The sequence below is a fragment of the Manis javanica genome, chromosome 5 (assembly GCF_040802235.1).
Source record: "Manis javanica isolate MJ-LG chromosome 5, MJ_LKY, whole genome shotgun sequence".
NCBI lineage: Eukaryota > Metazoa > Chordata > Mammalia > Pholidota > Manidae > Manis > Manis javanica.
The window spans coordinates 110,752,610-110,775,089 of NC_133160.1; the positions used below are offsets into that span (position 1 = coordinate 110,752,610).

The 22,480-nt window shown below is 41.8% G+C and overlaps 1 protein-coding gene across 5 annotated transcripts in view; it reads right to left on the reverse strand.

Moving 5' to 3' along the window:
* The window catches only part of FRAS1 (Fraser extracellular matrix complex subunit 1), a 445,842-nt gene that overhangs the window by 4,556 nt on the left and 418,806 nt on the right, over positions 1–22,480 (reverse strand). For all 5 annotated transcript variants that reach the window (XM_073237418.1, XM_073237419.1, XM_073237416.1 and 2 more), the window contains 8 exons: positions 21,535–21,749; positions 18,647–18,797; positions 16,933–17,040; positions 15,738–15,897; positions 12,110–12,226; positions 4,826–4,992; positions 1,498–1,703; positions 231–377 (listed from right to left, as the gene is read on the reverse strand). In XM_073237418.1, coding sequence (XP_073093519.1) covers positions 231–377; positions 1,498–1,703; positions 4,826–4,992; positions 12,110–12,226; positions 15,738–15,897; positions 16,933–17,040; positions 18,647–18,797; positions 21,535–21,749 — 1,271 coding nt within the window. The remainder of the gene's footprint in view (positions 1–230; positions 378–1,497; positions 1,704–4,825; positions 4,993–12,109; positions 12,227–15,737; positions 15,898–16,932; positions 17,041–18,646; positions 18,798–21,534; positions 21,750–22,480) is intronic.

Below are 22,480 nucleotides of genomic sequence, written 5' to 3' on the forward strand. Positions count from 1 at the left end.
CAAGTGTCTATATGCAAATTAAAGAATTTTATCATTGCTTTGGTCTTTTGGGCATAGATGATGAAGAACTAGAGGTAAAAATAAGCTTAACAACAATAAAGAAGACTTGCCAGCAAGAATGCTATAAATGCTGTAAAAAGAAACCGACAGTCCAGAGGTAATGTCATCCTCCTTTTTCAACCTTTAAAGTGGCCATGGTCCTATGCTTCCATGCTTCTCACCATGCTCACCTTATAGAGTGCATCTACTTTCAGAGTAAATCCATCCACACCTGGCATGCTACTGACCACATGGAAATCAGGCAACTCGGAAGCAAACTGGGCCTCAAAGGGCACATCATGGAAGTACTTATCAGTTACCTCAGGCTGACTGCGGTCCTAGAATTTCAGAAAAAAAAGAAACACAAAATTTAGAAAGGTGGAAGCACTGAGCTGGCAGGGGGAAGTCAGTGGGAAGATGATGGTACTCTCCATTGTCGCCTTGGGTCGCATTGGTACACGTGCCCTCCTAAGCCCCCACTGCCCTCTTCGAGGTTCAAGGGAGGGCACGTAGTGGCCTCTGACCTCAAAACACAAAGAATGCACTAGCCTAGACAAATAATTCTCAGGCTACTTGGTCTCAGGATTCTTTACGCACTTAAAAACCAAAGATCCCAAAAGTCTTTGTTTATGTGGTTTTTCTCTCTCAATATTTCCTGTACTAAAATTAACACTGAAAAATTAAAAAATATTTTACTAATTCACTTAAAATGACAATGAAAAACACATTACATATTAACATAAGTAACATATTTTTTAGAGAAAACACCTGTCTTTACCCCTGCATTGCCAAAAGAGAGTTTGTATTGTTTTACGTCTTTGCAAATCTCTGGAAAAGAACTAGATCCTTATAATTTCTTCTATATTTAGTCAGTTATGATGTGGTTTGGGCTGAAGTATTTGATGAAAAATTTGGCCTCACACACCTATGTGGCTCGAAAAGGGAGAGATGTTTTAATAGCTTTTTCAGAAAATCATGGGTATTCTTTTTGATATTGAGAAAATACTTGATAAGTAGAATTTTTAAGAAATTAGTTACAATATGGACTCTGAAACCATATCAATAACCATCTTATACCCTTTACACTCCTGAGGAATGCATGTGAAAAAGGCGAGTACCATCACATTATTAGGAAAGCAGCTGTGACTTTGTGCACTCCCTGAAAGAGTACTGGGGACAGTCAGGGGTCTCTCTGGACCACACTTTGAGAATCACTGGCCTGGACGTTCCTTTTCCTGGGACACTATTAATAGCTTGTCATGTTACCCACCATCACCATCACATTTGTTAATATGTGTTATCATTAAGCTGATGAGAGGGAAAAAACAGCAACAAAAATATGTACAGAGAGAAGACCATCAAGATAGAACACTGGGGTGTTCTATCTGCTTTAGACAGGCCTTGTAGCTGAGGAAACCCACTCAGGATGCCAGGCCGTGACTCTGTCAGCTAGCATACCAGCAGCAGGAATCTGTGCTTCAGGTGCTTGTTAGGCTGAATGCATCCATACTGTGGCCCTTCGTTGTAGATGGTCCCCGTGGGATCAAAGAAAGGCACATAGCCATCCTTGCCAGTACAAAGATAGACTTTCTCCAGTTGGAGTTTGTAAGCAGAGTTAAGGTTTTGTTCTGGATTCCACAGTACTCGGCCATAAAGGATTTGACCTGGAAAGATCGAGAGGCATTCATTAGGTCAGACTTTAAGATTAGAGAGAAAGAAATGTAAATAGTAGAAATGATTTAACACACTTCCTCAGAGTCAAAAGTTACTGTTCTAGACTCCAAGAAGAGACTAGTGGTTATCAAAGGGAAGGGGCTGGGGAGGGTAGGTGGGGAGGGAGAAGGGGATTAAAGGGGATTATGATTAACACACATAATGTAGGGGGGTCATGGGGAGGGCAGTATTGCACAGAGAAGACAAGTAGTGACTCTACAGCACCTGACTACACTGACAGTGACTGCAATGGGATGTGGGTGGGGGGGACTTGATTACATGGGTGAATGTAGTAACCACACTGTTGCTCATGTGAAACCTTCAGAAGATTATATATCAATGATACCTTTAAAAAAATAGTTACTGTTCTATGAGAAGCTCTATGATTCTATTTGCCACTAAAATGCTCATTCATTTATTGCTTCTTTTATTCACTAAGTGTTTATTAAGCATTTAGGGTATGCCAAGCACTCTGTCGTGTACAGGGGATACAAAGGTAAGTGAGATGCAGCTAAGCAATTTCCAAAGATAGCTAATATTTGCCAAACTCATACTATTTGTGAGATATGTACTAAGCCCTTCCCATTTAGAACTCATGTAGTGCTCACAGTTTGACTGATGAGGAAATTGAGGCACTATGTAGTTAAGTGACATGTTGAAGGTCACAAAGCTAGTAGGTTTTTGGCTCTAAAACCTACACTGTTAGCTCCCACAGCACTGTACTGTTGTGAACCACAGTAGAGCAAGGGACACAGTGCCAAATGAGCGTGTAGCTGAGCACAGAAATCTGCCTGGGGAGAGCTATGGAAGGGTTCATAGAGGAATGATAGTTGAGCAGCATCCTGAAACATGAGTAGGCATTTGTCAGGTAGAGCATTTGAGGTGAGAGGGAGAGGCCATGGGGAGTTTTCTAGGCAAAAGGAAGTTGATGTGCAAAACACTGCGTGCTGGGAGGATACGAGGCCCGGGTTGGCGCTGTTTCCTTGGTGCCTGCTACGGCTCAGTTCCTCACCTACACTGTCTTATTTAATCCTCCCAGGGGCCCAAGAGAAAGGTTCAGTTATCCCAATTTTACATAAGTCGTCCAAAGTTTCATATCTGTGACACGGGGGGGAGGAGGACTTGAGCATCTGTCTGACTCCAAAGGCTTGTCCAGAGCACTTACTGTGTGGCACTGAGCAGGTCGGTGCGACCTGAGAGGAGCGTGTGGGCAGAGAGACTCCAAGGGACCCTAGGGGACTACGGTGCTGAGGAGGCTGCGTTTAAGTAGGCAAGTAACAGGGAACACTGGGAGGTTTTCAGCAGGAGGGTAATATCAACACACCTGGGCTTCAGGGACACAGGAAATGGAGGGAAGACCAAGTTATCAGGTAGGGGGCTATTTTAATGGGCTAGTAAGAGGTACCTAAAACATAGCTGTGAAGCAAGGGAATGTATTCAAGAAATACATTCTTGGAGGAGTCACATTCTGTTCACCTTAATAATGAATGGGACATGGGAGGCAAAGGAGCAGTGGAGAATAACCCTGAGGTTTCTGCCTGGGGCACCTGGAGGATGGTGGTGGTCACCGGGGCAGCAGCTGTGGCAGGAGCCCGCCCAGTTCTAGACGTCTCCCCGTGTCTGAAAGACATCTGCTTAGAGAGGTGTGGTAGTTCCAGACCCGCATGTGGAACTGTGGCAATGAAGCTCGGGAGAGATTAGAGATAAAGTCAACTTTTATGGGATGGCTGTGGAGCGGGATGCGTATAGGAAGTTCAGTGTGAAGGGATGCATGCACGGGCCAAGCCACAGGGATGGCCAGAGTAACACTGAAATGACAAGAGGCCAAGCATGCAACCTGGGGACACACAGACAGGGCAGAGGGCAGAGACCCAGGGCAGGAGTGAAAGGAATGGTTAGAGAGGCAAGACCGTGTCAGGTGAGGCTGATGTAAAGGAAACTAAAAAGGAAAAAAAGTGTCAGAATCCATGGGTTTGGTGTCACCAACAAGAGAGCTCTGAGCCATGGCAGGACCACCCCAGCCTGCTCCAGACGGATGGGGGAGTGGTTGTAAGGAAGGACCCTGGAGACAGTGTGTGCTCACCACTCCTCTAGGACGTTTCTCAGAGAAAAGAAAAGGAGACGATGGGCTGAAGTTTGAAGGGGAGGGATTTTTTGTATCTGTTCTGGGCAGGACTCAGATGTTTTTTGGATGAAAGAAAAATCTCAGATATGACAAGAAGATTAAAAGTAAAAGAAAGGCATAAAAGGTAATTGAGAGAGGACAGGCAGATACTTAATACATTTATTCATTCAACAAATAGGGATTGAGCACCGAGGCACGGGTGGTATGATGTGCAAATCTGGTAACTGATCCATTCTCATGGAACATATAATCTTTATTCTCATGGAATTTACAGTCTAGAGGTAGAAATTGGCAATACATAAGTAAAGAGTATTTGATATATATTATGTCATTTAAAAAATTGTGGTAAGTGTTATAAAAATGAATAGTGGTCTGGGTAAGTGAATAATAATGAAGGCCTATGTTATATTGTGTGGTGTGGTCAGGGAAAGCCTCTTTGAGGAGGGTAACATTTAAGTGGAGACCTGAGAAGAAAGAGCTAGTATTCTGAAAAGTCAAGGGAACCCTGTCTGGGGCCGGGAGGGGACCAAGGAACCATTTTCAAGGAGAGACACTGTGATGGAGGGCACGGATACGAAGGTTCACACACATTTGAGGCTGGCAAGTAGTGGGAGTCATACAGCAATTTCTCTGAGGAGTTAAGAGATAAAGGAATCTACCCAGAGGCAGACAGAATGTTAGAATCTGGCAGGAAATTCCAGTCTTCTTACCGCTCAGACTAGGGCTTTTCCATAGTACCACACTGCGGATCATTACAGCACCAGGTATGTGATCTCAATTTGAAACAACGTGAAGGAAGCATACAGGTTCATTCCCCGACTAAACCTTGGCTGCCCTGGAGCCAACCCCGGGGGACTCTTCAGTGCTTTCAGAGGTGGCTGAAAGCCAACAGCCTAGCATAATGCAGCCTAGCATAATGCCTTTCTGCAGGCAAAGGAAACAACTTACCTTTTGAGAAGGCCCCTTTGTAATCCATTTCCGCCAGTGACATATCAGATGTATTGGGATCCATTAGGAACACCTTCTCGTTGTTGCAGAGCTGAAATTCAGTATTGAGTGAATACACCACTGGCACGGGGCGGTTGGTCTGCTGGAATGCAATGGGGATCAGGAACCTAAAAGCAGGAGAAACAAGAGCTCCTTAAGAATAGGGTCAACTTTGCACACGCCATCCAAGCTGTGCCCCCTTCCCACACCTCTCAGGACTGAATGGTGCCTTGTTGTAGGTGCCAAATACTTACTGCATAAAGAGGTGTGTGGGGGCAAGGGACTTTATCAGTTCAGATCATGATGAGGTTCACCTGCTCATTAGAACGGGAATAATCTAATTCATCTGGAATTCTTTGGTCCTGTTTGCTTTTCCTAGTGCTTTCATTCTGAAGGCCCCACAGTTGCCCTTGGGTTGCTAAAGGGCTCACTGCTGTGGTGCCCTGCCCAGACTTTTCAAATCTGCGTGCTCTGAGACTTTACTCTTTCACCCTGATTAAAACTTACCTGTCCTACATCCCACTCTTCAGGACATTGCTAGACAGTACCTCTGCCTCACCCCTGACTGGCCTTCCTCCTCAGACTTTTGAATCTGCTCCTTCCTTCTCTGCCTCTGGCAGGCAGGGCTCCTCGAGACAGACTGGCCTCCTTCAGGCCTCTTGATCTGTTTTCTACCCCATATTTTCTACTGCCACAGGACTCACTTAGTCAACAAATATTCACTGAGCTTTTATTATATGATAAGCATTGTTCTAGGCATGAGAATTCACCCATGAACAAAGCAGAAAAACACACCCTCATGGAGGTTGCATTCTGATAGGGAGTAGTTAATAAAATAAAAAGTGCAAAAATCATGCACTAGAAGGTAACAAGTGATTAGGAGAATAATTAGGCAAAGAAAGGGAATGGTGGGAAGAGGTTCGGTTGGAAATTTTAAATATGGTGGTCATGGAGGGCCTCAGTGAGAGGAAAACATTCATACAAAGGCTTGAAGGAGGCAAGGGAGTAAGTCATGGGGCAATGTGGGGAGAAAGCTTCCAGACAAGGGAAACAGCAAGTGCAAAGGTTTGCGGGGACATGTATGGCCTACATGTTAGAGGAACAGCCAATCAGCTAAAGTGGCTGAAATAAGTAAGGAGATGATACCAGAGTAGTAACAAGGCCTCACTACTCTTAGCCTGTACTGGAAGGATGTCAAGTTTTACTCAAACTGCTGGAGGGCTTTGGGAAAGTGAGTGGTGTCTGCTGCATTGAGGACAGATGGGAGGGTGGAAGCAGGATGACCTGTTAGGATGCTCCTGGGGTCATCTAAGTGAGTGATGACAGGAGTTCCTCAGGGCAGTAGGTAGGGACAGTGACTGGATTCATATGTTTTAAGGAAAAGCCTTAAAACATCTGTAAGCTTGGCTGACAGATTGGATGTGGGGTATGAGTTCCAGAGTAAGAGAGGAATCAAGGATGTTTTTAAGGATTTGGGCCTCAACACTTCAAACAGGGGTTGACAAAAACATTTTCTGAAAGTGGATGCATAATAAATATTTTAGGCTTTGCAGGCCATATGGTCTCTGTTGCAACTGCTCAACTCTGTATGTATAGCATGAAAGCAGACTCAGAGAATACGTAAAGGAATGGATGTGAACGTGTTCCAAATAAAACTTGACTTACAAATTCAGGCAATGAACTGGAGTTGGCCTGTGGGCTGTAGTTTGCTCAGCCCTGACCTAGAAGGCTGGTGCTGCCCTTACCTGAGATGCGGAAACTGCAGGAGGACTAGATGTGCTGGAGGAAGAGAGGGATTCAGTGACACACATGTTCAATTTGAGAGGCCTGTGCAGAGCCAAGAGGAGATGCTGAGTGGGCAATTTGCTGCACAAGAGGGAAGCCCAGGCTGAAGGTGCTCCTTTGTATTTAAAACCTTGAGAATGAATGATGAACGATATCACCAAGTGAAAACAAGAAGAAACCGTTCAAACATGAGACTTAGAGTACCCCAAACTCAAAGACTATGGAGAGGAGATGGTACGAGCAGAGAGAGGAAAAGCTGGTGGGGTAGGAGAAAACCCACACAGCATGATTCTCTGAGTGAAGAAAGTGTTCAAGGAGGAGACTGAACAGCTATTAAATGCTACTAAGGTGTCATGGGAATGAAGATTGATGCAACCTGTGGATGGATCTAAGACAGTCATTGGTGACCTTGATAAGAGCAAGCTGAGTTGATAGGCATGAGTAGAGAAGCCTGATTGAAGTGGACTCAGAAGATGACAGAAGCAGATAAATTGAACATTGTGGATATAGGCAACTCTTCAGGGACATCTTGAAGTAAGCTGAAGAAGAAAAATGGGTGAGGAGGGAGAAATGAAGTTAAGAAAGGATTTTTTTTTTGTTTGAAAGATAAGTTACATGCTGATTAGAGTGACTCACAAAGAGGGGAGAATTGCTTGTCATATAGACAGGAGGGTTTGGCTTCCAGTGCACAGGTGGAGCAGCTGGCTTTGGAGAGGAACCAGGACTGAGTATTCATTCATACTAAAAGGTGTATATGCACAGACACATGCAGGTAGGTAGATACGATGGTAGGAGCTTGTGTGAGTTCTCTTCTGATGGATTTCTTCACTTGCCTTGGTGAAGCAGTACACAAGGTAATCAGCTGAGATGCAGGAGAGATGCAGCAAGTTTGGGTGGGAAGGAGAAGAAATAATATAATTGAGAAGAGAGAGAGTGAAGCCATTGCACTTTACTGGGAAGCCCGGAGGGCCAACTTGAGATTAGTGGCAATGAATTTAAAGTTTCCTGATTTTGACCTTGCTGGATTTTCTGATGGAACACTCTCCTGCTGTGTCTACCCTCCTTTGCCTAGTTAGTTTTTAGTTATCCTTCAAAGCTCAACTCAAACACCGCTATGTCTATGAAGCTTACCCTCTTTTTCTTCCCTTCCAGGCTAGGTCAGATCCAGATCCCTTATCATTTGTTGTCATTACACTGTGTACTTTTCTTTCATAGTATTTATCATAGTTAGAGAGTTTGTTTAAATCTGTGACTGACTGACTTAAGTCTGCTTCATTCATTACAGGTTCCAGAGTCACAGCCCCTATTTGCTCACCATTCTATCTTCAAGGCTAGCCAAGCTCCTGACAGATGTATTTGTTTAAAGAATAATGCATGAGTGTTAATTTCAGTGCCTTTTCTCTTCCAGTAGACTCCATGTGACCATGCCTTACTTTTTAACTGACAGTGCTCTAGTGAGCATATTTGAAAGGGCTGGGATCGAAGAGGAACATGGGGTGTAGGAGTAACCCACAAAAGCCAAGGCTGCCTGCTTCCACAGCTTTGGTGGAACCATTCATTGCACCAAGAGCTCATTTATCTGACTCAGGGAAACTGTTTTTTCCTTATTGATACCAGTATTACCAGAATTTACATAGTGGCACAAAAGACACTCAATAAATATTTATTGATTAAATAGAATGAATAATGGACTTGAGACCATAATGATGATTATAAGGTTAGAATGTATGATATAAAAATAGGCATTACATGAGACACAGTTCTTTGGAATTCAATCGGGATATCCTAAGTTGGTCTTGATTATTTTTTATGTTGCTTTTCTGTTGCATCTGTATGGAGCCATATAGATGATCAAAAGCAAGACTAAGCCCAGGGGAAAAGTCACCCTGGGAATAACGGGGAATCTGTAACGATTTCCCTGATGTAAGGCAAGGATTTTCGACCCTGAGGGCTCAGTATATTCAACAACACTCTTCCTTGGGCAGCCTCTCCCTGCATCCCCCTACCCCCAGCGTCAGTCTGGAGATAGGATGGACTGGTGCCTTCTTTGCTCTTTTCTGCAATTTTTAGACCAGAGTTCCTCTCTCCTCTTAAAAAAAAACATCCAACACCTACCCTGGAAAAACTCTTCTTACACATGCACACTGAGAGACACATACAGTATTCTTCCTAATAGAATCTGGAATTATAAGTCAAATAGAGTGGTCAAATAAATCGTGGAATATCCCTACAATGAATACTTTAGTGCACTGAAAACAAACTACAGCCACATGAATCAACACAAAATACAAGCTGCAGAGAGAATTGGTAATAAATTTTTTGATAGAGTTTAAAAACACAGAAAACCATGCAGATGAAACTATGAGCTGAACCATAAACCAAAACAAGGGATGATAAATACAAGTATCAGGTTAGTGGCTACCCTAGTAGCAAGGTGAGAGGGAAGGCAATTGGAAGGGGCACTGAAGGTATCTAAAAGGTACTTGCAATATTCTACTTCATTTTTTTTTTAATTTGACTCTCATTTTTCATTGGTTATGCAAAAGAAAGAACCATGCCAATCCTGTGGAGGATCGTGGTAGTGAAAATTGTTACGGGCCCACCACATAGCCTGCATTGAATACATAGTCATTACTATCACTGGTGGTTATTATTATTCATTTTATCATCCATATCACAGCCCAAGGGGTATTCGATCCACTGCAGTTACAATTCATATTAGGTGATGTTCTGTTTCTTGAGGTTTTATATATACACTATATACGGTCTTCTGAATACCTAAATTATATTCCAGAATTTAAAAAATTTAATACATGACTAAAAATTCCCCAGCATATCTGATCAGATCCACTCTGTTCCTTATTGCAGCCAACTACTCTGCTCCCGGTCATCTTCCCTCCCACATTTGGCTAACTGCAGTGCTCTCCAGCATCGCTACTACGGTCTAGCTTGGTGGTTTCAACCTGCATATGGATAAGCCCTACCCTCTCAGTTCCCTGACATCCTCACCTCCAAAGAGCTTGTTCTCCACTCCACTGTAGCCGTCTATGCTTCATAGTCCTACTATGCACCACTTCCCTAAAATCTCATTTTTAAACACTTCCCTCTCTAACTACCACCTCTTATCTTTCCAGTTCACCTCTTCTTTTACTCCCATTCATTAATTCTCCAACCACACTAAGACCCCCCTGATCACTTTTACCAGGATGCAGAAACTGGAACACAGACACACTCATGGTGGGAATGTACACACATTGTTACAAATTTACAAAGACTTAAGAAAAGTTTGGCAGTTTCTTAACAAGTTAAACATGTATCTACCATATGATCCAGGCATCCCATTCCTAGGTATTTACTCAAGAAAATAGGAAACATATGTCGACATACGGCCTTGTATATGTATGCTCGTTACAGCTTTATTTATTATAATCATAAATTGTAAGCAACCCGAATAGCCATCAGCTGAAGAATGGATAGGCAAACTGTAGTATATCCATACCATGGACTACAACTCGGCTATGACAGGAACAAACTACTGATACAAAAAACATGAATGACTGAAAATAATCATGCTGAGTGAAAGAAGCCAGAGAAAAGGAATGCAAAATGCGAACTAATCCATAGTAACAGAAAGCAGGTCTGGGGAAACAGGTGGTTTGGAAGGGGTGGGAGGGAGGAATTACTTACAAAGCGGCATGAGGAAACTTTTGGAGGAATTGGATATATTCACTCTCTTAATTGTGGTAAATGTTTTCATATATTAATGTCAAAAACATTTATTAATAATAAAAACATTAATGTCAAAATTTATCAAGTTGTTTACTTTTAAATATGTGCAGTTGATCTTACATCAATACTATGGTAATTTAAAAACAACTCCATTGGTCCTCAGCACTGCCGCATCTGCTGCTCTCACTAGTCCTGTGATCCATTTACTTCCCACCCTCTGAGTGGACTTTTACTTCCTCCATCATCTCAAACCACAACGTGCCTCACCTCCAGCTAATGCGTGGCTTCTCATTTCATGGAGAAAAAAGACTCAATGAGATGTCTATGTTGTCTTCCCTACCCTCCCAATCTGCTAATCTTCCCTTTACCTGTATCCATAGACTCTGCCTTTCTTTCCTTTTCAGTGGATGAACTTTGTGCTTCTGGGAAGACTGGCCCTTCCCCAGAGGCCCTGGGTCCAGCACCACCCTGATCAAGGACTGGGCTTTGTACATTCTCACTCATTCTTCTGCCTCATCAGACTTTGCCTAATGGACCAATAGGGTTATCTCCACCAGCATGCAAACGTCTGAAATATTTTCTGCCCTAAAATACAAATAAAACCTTTGACCCCTCATCTGTTCCAAGCTACTGCCCCATTCCTCTGACATCCTTTAAAATAAAACAGCTTTAGCAATTTATCCCTGTTGTTTCCACTTTCTCACTTCTCTCTCTTGAAATCCCTCCAATCAGGTTTTATTCCCCTCAGCCCACTGAACCTTTGACCTTTGTCAAGCTCATCAATGACTTTGAAATTGCCCAATCCAATGGCCAGTTCTCAGTTTCTTAGTTTGAAAGTCACACTACACAACGTCTTCTCTTAATGATAATGTCGGATTCTGTCCTCAGCATCTTCTTTCAGAAACGTCTTCTATTCACTGTGCTCAGCTCCTAGAAGGTAGCACTAGACTATAAACTGCCTGAGAGAGGTTGCTTTTTCCTCTGCTGTAATCTCTATGTCTAGGCTAGAGGAGAGCGCTTGGTAAGATCTCATTTAATACCGACTGAATGAATGAACATATGGTGCAACCCTGACAGTCTCAGGGCTGAGGTAGGGATGGGCTGATACATACTTGATTCTCATTTGTGGTACTTACATTCTGTAAACTCACAATGAATGCTGACTTGGTGAATGCAGAGCTATTGCTCCCAGGGGAAAGACAGGGTAGAGTTACTGCAGCCTCTGGGCACATTTTCATCAACTGGTCAATACTGAACCCTGTTTTGTGCATGTCTCTGCTTAAAGACAGCTTATTCAATATATGCTGTTGATTGATCAACACATATCTTCTGACAACAGCAGCAGAGCTCACGCCCGAACAAAGCTCACCCAGTGCCCCTAAGGCCCATCCAGCCTCCTCACACTCAGCTGGACTGGACCGCACTTCAGCCATATGTTTGGGAGCCATTATAAACAGCGAAATCACCAATAAAAAGCATAAAACACTGAAAATGATGGCACTAAACAGACCATGAAAAGGACACTGACTTACAGTAGGAGAGCTGAAGCAGAAAGGCAGAGCAGCCTTGCCCTACCTGAGCGGGGAGCGTGTGTCAGGGGACTCAGTGTTCCGTCACTCTGCCTGTTTGTGAGTGACCATGAAAGAACCACAGGAAGTGATCTTGAGTTACAAACACATTTTAGCAAATAGGCTAATTTACAAATAATGAGGCTAGACTGTACCTTCCTACCTTTCTGGGGCATGTGCAGTGCAGGCCAGAGGCTTCTCCCCTGGGTCGACCCATGGCTCCGTGGGCTGTACCGTGCAGGGGATGAGGTAGATGGTGTACTCCCCGGAGTAGTCCTTCCTGCAAACAGGCAGAGCAGACTGCTTAGAAGGAACACTTTGTAGATCACTTACCCAGACACACGCTGACTTTATTAAACAACTTTCAGCTGGTATTTGTGCCTGGCACCCAAAACCTTTACAAGTCGGTGAACAAATTTTCAGACCTTCATCACTGATCATTCTAACCTTCAGAGTATTATCCAGAGGTATTAAGAAGAGCTTCTCTCATTTATTCAAGTCCTTTTCACAAGAAAAGCTGAGAAAGGCATACTGTTTAGAAAAACTTAATAGGCTCAGTGAAGACAGAACTGGTCACTTCCCTTAAATTTTCATGAAATTTGTTTGACAATTTCTATTTAGTGCTTCCTGTTGACTGACACCGGTTCATCTGTTCATCGCATTCTCAACTGCAAAAGTGTTAATTTATTAAGATGTGACCTCGGGGGCTGCTGTTCTGATTGAAGAGGTAGCAAATGCCTTGGGGGACACCTCGCCAGGGAATGCTCCCCATCCCCCCATGCCTTAGCAGTCAGTTACAGGGTGCCTTTCCCAAACTCTACAGCTTCATCCCTTTATGAAGCTGAGAAATAATATGACTTCTAGGAGACTACTCGCTGGGAACTTGCCTGTGTATGGGGGGGCACAGGATTCTGTAGGTCATGACACTGAGAACACGGTACCTTTGTACCCTTGCCTACTTCATTTCCCACACTTGTCATCCAGTAGCCTTAGTATGTTGCTTGGAAGACAGCCAGATGCTTCAGGAAGATTCCTTAAGGGCCTTAGGAGGCTGCCATCCACTGAATGAAGAGTGCAGGGCTGTGAATCTTAATTCTAACTGGCATGAGCAATCTGCAAACAGTTCTCACATGCACCGTGTTCATTCTCTGACCATTTCTTTTGTATTATTTATATCTATTTATTAGCAAAATATTTGGTAAAATAAATAAATTTTTTTTTGAATACATCCTGGGATGTCCAGTTTAGTGGAATGGCACAGGCTAGAAACTGTGAGAGTCTAACCCTGTCCTTGCTTTGCCTCTGCCATGGTTGTATGATTTTAATAACCCACGAAAACTTTCAGGGCTTAGTTTCTAAGCCCCTTCCCATCCAACAGTCTGTATGTCTGTACGTCTGCAGTTTTCACACATGATCCCTATTTTCTTCCAAACTTTGGGCTATCAAGAAATAAGACTTTGCTTATCATATTTGAATTACATGAAACTTGGCATTTGTAATGTAAATAGCAGCCATCAATTAATAGAAACACTTAATTAGGGAGAACTGTTCATGCCTGATCCTTGCTTTCAAAGAGACAAGCCAGACCATGTCACTCCTCTGCTCAAGCCCTTCAGGGGCTCCCACTGCACTGAGGAAGAGCCAAAGCCCGGGCAGCCTACGAGGCTCCCACATGGTGGTGCTACCCCTCTGCCTCACTTCTTTGACCTCACTGCTTCGTACCTTCCTCCTTGCTCCTTGCTCACTCCCTACAGCCACACCGGCCTCCTTGCTGTTCCCCAAGCTGCCAGAGGTACTGCTATCTCAGGAGCTCTGCCAGGACCTCTTCACCCACTTAGTCTGTATAGTGAACTCCTTCTCCTCCTTCAAGTCTTTGCCTTCCTGATGAAACCTACTCTGCACTCCTGACCCCCCTTCCTTTGTTCTATACCTTTTATTTTTCCAGAGTACCCCTTACCTTCTAACATATACTAATTTATTATGCCTGCTGTTTTTTATCTTCTTACTTTACTGTAAGTGCCAGTGCACAGGGATCTGTATTTTGTTCACTGACGTATTCCCAGTGCTCAGAACCTTCCCTGACACATAGTAAATGCTCAATAAATATTTGTTGTACAAATGAGTACAGGATAAATTGCACAGTCTCATAAATCTGCAGTCCTACTTTTCCTCATCCTTAAATATGGTTTAAGTCAGTTTCTTTACTATCCCTGCAAATATGCCGAAGTCCTAAATATGAGCCTTTAATCACACCATTCTTCCCCCTCCTTTCTAAAAACCAGACATTTCCATGTTGTAATATGGGGCCCTAGTTGCCCCCTTCCCCCAAGAAGCCTTGCATAGGCCGCCAGCTTATACTGGGCTCTGTTCTCCCTAAACAGCCGTGGTTTTAGTGCTCTGGGCCTCTCTCAGTGCACAGAGCACAGAACGCTGTGCTTGCTCTTACTTTCACCATTTGTTTTATCTCCTTACTGTAAATGTGAGCTCCTAAAGGATGTTTATTAAGGACCTACCATGTGCTTAAAACCTGCAGTTCTGGGGATTCAAGATGGATCAGCCATGGCTTTTACTCATGGAAAGGTCACAACCTAGTGGAAAATGGGACTCTCCCTCAAGCTTTATAACATAATGAGTTGTGTTATAGCAGAAGCTGGGATAAGGTGGGTCAGGAAGGAGCAGCTTCCAGCACTGTATGGGGAGTCAGGGACTGTGTCACAGAGGGTCAGTGTTGGAACTGGGGCTCAGTGGATTTCAAGTTTTGTAAGAGGAAAGGGGCATGAAGGGTCATTGCAAAGGTGCAGAGCTCTGGCTGGGCTGGTAGGTTCAGAGGCTGCTGAGACATTTAACATGGTTAGAAGATGGTTTGAGATGAGGCTAGAGAGAGGAGATGGGCCCAGAGGAGAGGTGGACTAGTAGAGTTTCAGTAGAGAATTTAACAAGGACAGTTTCTTTGCCTATAAACTGGGACAAAGTACATTAACAATTTCCTGAGGTTCTAGGAAGCACAGCCCATGAAGATTACTTTATTATGTAACAATTTTAAAGGAATCGATAGATTGAAAAAAATCTCATATAAGACCAAAAATTTATAATTAAAGAAACCTTTGTGAAAATGATTCTTAAGACAATCTTCCACTTCTTAACTATAAAGCTGGAGCAATATTTTCATGCCAAACATATCTTAATTTCATGATCTATAAAATGGGGACAATAATATTTATGATCTCAATATTTATGACTCCTGGCTACACCACTATTGTTTTCATGGTAAAAGTTTAAATTTTGTTTTTCCTATTTTTTCCTTTTACAAATGAGATATTGTATTCAATTTCCATTGTACCTCTACATTGGGTCTGGGAGAGGATTAACTCCTGTTATTTATTTTTATAGGACTTCAGACCATAAAGTGTGACATCTAGACCTAATAACCCCAAATCCTGGATTTTACACTGGCTGTGGTAATTGGAATATAATTTATTATACTAAGGTTTTGGATGGACACATTTCCCAGCTTCCTTTGTAGGTAGGTTGCCATGTGACTAAGTTCTAGCCAATGGGATGTGAGTGGAAGTAATGTGTGCTGACTGGTTTTACCCTTAGGATAAGGGTGAGAGCACTTTCCAATTTTTAGATCAGAAGCTCATCTGAGCTACATTTGTTTCTTTCTCTATTTGCCAGAGGGTTTTTTCTGTCTATTCCTCTTTTAAAATAGAAATCTAGCCTTCGAAGAAAAACTCTTAAAGAAGCTAAAAACATTTCAGCTTTACCCCAAAACTCCATCTTGTATTCACCTGTTATAAGAGCTTGTGGCTCTCCAGAGTTGATATGGAGAATCAAAAGTCTGAGCACTCCATAGGAGCTGCAGGTCAAATTCAATTCCTCCTAGGTGGTCTGGTGTCAATATGAATGATTTCACATCAGGGAGGGTGTGGTGCTCCATCACAAATTGTCCTATTTCAAGGAGAAATACATACACAACTGTTTGTGAGTTTTATTGTATTTATGGTGAATCTTCTACAAAAGCTTTGAACTAAATTATTATTCTATCAAACAACAAAGGTTATACCTACCTTCTTAACCCTTAGAATATATTCCACACTGGCTAGGACAGCATGGCATTTCACACCAGCCCATCACTCTACTTGGGATGGTCATTGTGGTCATATATACTTATAAACAATGTGAATGTGCCTTGCTGAAATGGTGCTAATGAGCATATTCACAATAACGTGACAATGAACATCAAATACACTTAGCTTTGAATTCTAGCCAACATGTTTCTTGGAGGTAGAAAGTTTTAGTGTTTATAAATCGAAATAACAATTTCAGATTTAAAAAAAAACAAAAACAAAACTTCATTTAGAGTCTCTCAAGCCCTTGGTAGAAGGAGACAATTATAAACGTCATTAAAAAGGTAAAGGTACTCAGCGTCTTGCTCTTTAAAAAAAAGTTTCCTCTTTAAAACTCATGATGTCATGAGAAAACAAAAGTAGGGAGACTATTTTAGATGAAAAGAGACTAAAGAGATATAACAAAATGTAACAAATGAATGTTGATTGAATCTACCTTCCTTTATATAAACAGATATAAAATAAATGTAAACAAATAATAAAACAAGTAGAAAAGACATTTGTAGGACAATAGAGGGAATAGGCACTAGATCTAGACAATACCTAGACAATAAGGACTAGATAATACTGGATCAATGTTAAATATCTTGGATGTGGTAATGCTATTATGATGTATAAGAGAATTTCCCTGTTCTCAGGAGATGTCTACTGAAGTGCTTAGGGTAACTGGACATGAAGTCTGCAGCTTGTTTTCAAATGGAATGACAAAAAAAGGGTATACATGTGTGTATGTGTATACACACATGTAGAAAATGCTAACAATTGCTGACTTTTTTTCATTGTCCTATTCTTTTAAACATTTGTTTTAAACGTTTATAAATAAAAAATTGAGGAAAAAAACTGGCACTGATATTACCTCTGAATTTCGCATGGGTCTTGAATTCAATGACGAGACGACCATCCTCTCGAATATAGATTCGTATTATCTGCAGCCTTGCAGAGAGCACACTGTCTGTCTGGATTCCTGGGAAGATGACCAAATACAAAACATCCATGTTAAAGCAGCCAAGGGAAGATCTCCCTGGCAGTAACTTACCTGTGAGTTATCCCAGGGATGCCTCGAATCAGAGCTGCACATTTATTTAATGATACTTAACACAAATTTACGTATTTGCTTGAGCAAATAGTCTATTTAGAGACATCTGTCAATTACAATTGTGGGCAGTTCATTCTACTTGCTTCTTTTTTATAGTTCCATCCTCCTTGACATAGTGGCATTTTATACCTAAAAATGACACTTAGCCCAGATGCAGGACCCTAGCCCATAATAGCTTGGGGAAAAAATGGTCCTTAATACTTCTTACTGTCAACTTTATACCAGGATGTGCTTATAGCATGTCTGCTTCATTCGATTTTCTTTTCCTCACCAGGACACCTTTTAGGACTTAATAGAATCATAAACAGTGTCCTGGTGGCTACATTTAATACTCAAACCAGTGGAGAATTAAAGGTTAGCTTGTAGAAGGCCAGCTATATATGGCATGATATGAGTAAACTGTGGCTTTAATAAGGGTGATTGCAATCATGACAGCCAATGAGCTCAGTATGACCAAAAACTAAAGGGTAACCAAAGGAGGGGGACAAATAAAGTTAAAAAAAAATCTCAAGAAATTATCTGATCGTGTAAAAACTTCCTTTCTTATGGGATATATGAAGCAAATACATGACTTGAACTTAACCTTTAACAGAGAGCAGGGTTATACTTTCCATTACTAGAGATAAGGCCCCATCTAAAGAAAACTCATCAGCTGAAGTATCTGCCTCAGATCAACTAAATCACAGCCAGGGAAGGAGAGTGGGAGAACAGGAGCAGTGAAAGGAGGGGACATAAGTGTGGGGTAATGCTTGAAGTATATCTTGGATGTGGTAATGCCACTGTAAGAAAATGTAACAAAAACAAAAAATACTTCAGCTACATTGGGATGAAGGGGGGAGAGAATCGTGGAGTCTAAGGGGCATTCAGGTGGTAGCAGTGGGGGAAGATAGCAGTAAGGTGTGAGTGCCTAGCTGAAGGGTCAGTCCAGCCCCTGAGGGGCTCCCTCTGAAAGAGAGCAGTAACAGAGACAAGCCTGAGGTGAAGTTCATTTTAAGAAAGTCAGCATTGCAGACCTTAAAGTAAGGTAGGGTTGAAATTCCTACTTTTAAGAATGCAATGAAAAAGCAAACTCTATATCAAATGAATATTAACAATATAAATTACAAACAATTAAAAATAAAAATAAAACTAGATATCTCTTTAAACAATATAAAGTACACCATTTTTAACTATGAGAAAATGACCACACACATTCCTCTGAACCCTTAAGGGGCAGTGTAAGACCCAACAGTCACTTGCCATCCTCTACTCTGGGCCCCTGGCTATGTGGCCTGAACTCCCCATCCCTGGAGGCCTTCCAGCATCAGCTTATATGGACATCATTCTTTTTCAGGAACCACATGTCTATATACTTTCTATACTTCAGGCAGCCATCCTTGACTGTGTACAGGGATGAGGAATGCCGCCTCTTAGTTTTTTCTTTTAATTTTACTTGAGCATAAGGTAGGAGGAATTAAAATGTCATCGGATATACCTGTTCTCCAGAGAACAGTGTCATAGAAGAAGGAAAACTCCATCTCGGTGTGGTGCTCCAAGGAGGCCCAGCCCCTGGGGGCCGTCACGTAGATGTACGACACATACAGAGGCACGTGCACTGTCAGGAAGGACTGGGCAGAGTCTCTCACCTGCAAAGCGAATGGTGTGCACACAGAGAGGGCCGAAAAAGCATATGGTCCTCACATCGTGGATCAATTTTCACTACTCACTCAATAGTTACTGATTGAGTGCCTGCAAATGTGTTAGGCACTAGGCTAGGAACTGAGTCCTCAGCAATGGTAAAACCAAATCATTGCCCTTGTGGAACCTACAGTCTAGTAAGGGAGATACATAAATCTAAGTCATAAGGAAATAAAGGGATGGGAAGTGGCTAGGATGCTTCTTTAGATAAGGGGATCTGGGAAGGCTTTTCTGAGGTGACGTGCACAGAAACACTCTGGAAGACTGTGAAGGCACTTTGCTTCTACTGTTTCGTTGTTAGAAGCATTGGCTGGGATTTTTAAGTAGTCCAGTTATTTCCAAATGATTGACCTGGAAGATCTGGAATCTACCTTTCAATACATAGTCCCTTGATGACCATATTTTCCAGTGACCAGTAGGAGAGCTGAATCAACCCTGCTTAGGAAGATGCCCAGATCTGAATCTGTGGGATGAATATGCAGCTGACTTGGATGTTTTAGTGAGTTCCCATAACTCCAACAACAGGAACAAAGGTCTGGGGATTTGGATATCACACTTAGGAAACTTACGACAGATAACTCAGAGCTGCATATCCTTAGATACTTTCCCAGCTCATGAAATGTTTTATTGAAATAATTTTGACAAAGCAGTACATGATACTACCAAGAGAACACTTCTTCTAAAGGGGTTCTTGTTACTGGTATTAATTTGGCTTAATAATTTTTATTTTACTATGCAATGAGCAAAACTTGGATAGAAGGATAACAGAATATGAGCAGAAGCTTTCGTGGGGAAGCTAACTGTGCATATGTGTGCATGAGTGGGGAGCTGATTTATTCATTTTAAAATGTTTTATATTTTCCCTCCACAAGTATGTATTTCTTTTATAGCAAATAAAGCTTAGTTTAAAAGAATTTTGTTCAAATTTCATAATACACTATGGAACTTATTATTTTTTGTTTAAAAATACAGTATAAAGTGATGGGTAATTAAATGAAGGAGCCAAATGTTTTATCAATATTTAGGATATCAAAACTTTATAAGGTATTTTTTCATATTCAGTGTTGTCAGGGATTTGAAATTTGATTCCAAGTTTTTCAAAAGACTCTACTAGTTCTATATTCACTTAAAAATTTTGTTTGCAATTCCTTATTCTGTTTTCTTTAGAAATTTCAAGATTGTATCTGAACCTCATACCATGTTCTGTCCCCGTAATATACTGACTTTGCTAAATACACTTGCCCCAGTCTCACAACTGTTGATACAAGAACCTCAGTAAATTCTTTAGTTGATTGGACAAATCAATTTTCCTCCTCTATTTCTGTTTTTTCTCCTTTAACCCTCATGATGTCACTTACGAATCCTTAAAAAATAAACAAAACCCTTGACAAATATTTACTATATTACCTGCACTGTGCTAGGTACCTTCCCATGTGGAGATTATTGGTCACAATTTCAGATGAAGTTCAGAAGGGTTATGATAGGGAAAGATATGAACTAGGGCTTGGTTCTAAGTTCTCCATTCTACCATATGCCAGCTGTTTAGACTATTCTTAAAGAAACAGACAACAGTGATGTACTCTATGTATATATTTTTCCTGTGTTGGTTTAAGTGGGGCATATATTACAAGAAATCTTTGTCTTTGAGATTTTTAATTGTATTCTGAACAAAATTTCCGAAGTGTAATTAAAGGAAAAACATGGAAAACAAAGAATACTAATTTTGGAGGCACCAGAGGAAGAACCAGTCACTTAGTTTTACATATCTAGAGTGAATGTAGGTTTCAAAACTTCAGAAACTCAAAGAAAACCTAAGAACGCCTTAAGTTCTATTCAGCAGAGGGCAGTAGTGTATATGAAATGAGAGGTAACAGAATAAAGAGGCTTCTCAAAGAAACAAAACATACCTTAATCAAAGACACTTTCCCAAATGATTACTCTAAGACCCTTTACAAGCTCCCTTTTTCAGTGTGGGTAAATCTGATTTGAAACGAAGAACATCTAGCTTTTAGCCCATGGAGATAACTGCTGAAAATTGAGTAAAACCTGTTTTAGAATTAATTTCCCCATGAGGACCCATTAGCTTACTGCCTTTGAAATAACTGCCCTCCTATGACTACGGTTTCTTGCTATAAAATTTTCTTTGTCACTGATGTTTAATGTCTATTTAAACAGTGTCCACATTTGTAAGGGTCGTCAGCTTGGCATAGGTTTGGGACAGCTATAAAATCAAAGTGTCTTAAACAACTCTCTCTCCATAATGCTTACGGTGCTCTACTCATCCCCTGAAAGACCACATGTCATTTTGACTTATTTCCCCATGTGGGGAATAGAACATGCTTATTTAGTAATAACTCTACAGTCAAATGTAACTATATCCCCAGAGGATAATAACATATATATGTAGAGAAGTAAAAATGAGATTTTTATATAAGTGATTATGCCAAACAGAAATTTCTCCATATTAATTTTCCAATTAATTGATTGAGAGGACTTTAGGGGGTACTCTGTGGCCATGATACTGCTCAGTTCTCTGTGGGGGGATTTATAAAGATGAGTCCTTTGGTCAGCCCCGCTTTGGGGGGCCGCCAGATGCAAGGTGCTAACTGCAGTGGTTCAGGAACAAACAAGGTCCCACTTGGCGCTGGCTGCCTGCAGCCTTAGAGCAGGCCCTGGAGCACCCACCTGGAAGTCAGCAGTTACAGACCCCCCACAGACATCAATTAACTCGGTCATGTCATAATAGGCATCAAAGGTCCAGACGCAGCTCTTCAGGTTCAGATGCTTGTAGAGCTGGATGCTCTTGGGCTCCCGCACGCTGGGGTCAAACTGGAAGGGGCGGTCATAGCCAGGCCCGAGGGCTGTGCTGTCATAGACTGCATCATCCAGGAACCCTGCATCTGCGGGGGTCGGGGAGGAACCAGGACCAGTAACTCAGTCTGCACACTTGCCCCTCACGGGCTGCCCAGGAGCCGATGGAGAGAAGGAACATGTCCTTTGGCACTGAGAGAGCTTTCCCTCCATCTGAGGCTCTATTAATAGAGCAACCTAGTGCTCCCCATGCAGCCTGGGTGAGAAGGCGAGGGGAGCTGGCTAACTGCCTGTTGCCAGGTGCTAAATAGAGCAGTGAGTTCACAGACTCCTCTTGGAGGCTGCAGAAACCTGGGAAGGAAAGGTCAACAAATGATAGCATGAATGAAGAAGTCGAAGCTCGGTGGCCCTGAGTATCTTGAAAAGAAAACACCCTGAAGCTTTCTATGTCACACCTGTAAGCCTCGTTCTATGCTTTGCAACCAGTCCATGAAATGGATCTACTATACAGACAATTTGTTCATGAATTATTTTTTAAAGACCAATTTTTAAAAAGTAGCTTTTATAAGAAGCCAGTAAGCAAACGTCTGACCACCTCTGCAACTCCTTTAGTTTCTGAACTCTTAGGAAAAAAGTCTTAATTTTGTGTTAATGAGTAAATAGCTCACTAATGAGGCTTGAATGAACCACCCCTGCTATAGGCAAAAAATTATTGGATCAAATGCTGCCAAGCAACTGAACTGTTCTAAATTAAGGAAGACCTTTGTGCAGCAGAGAACAAAACAATTTTAGAATATTAAGGTTAAAATTTTTATAGTAT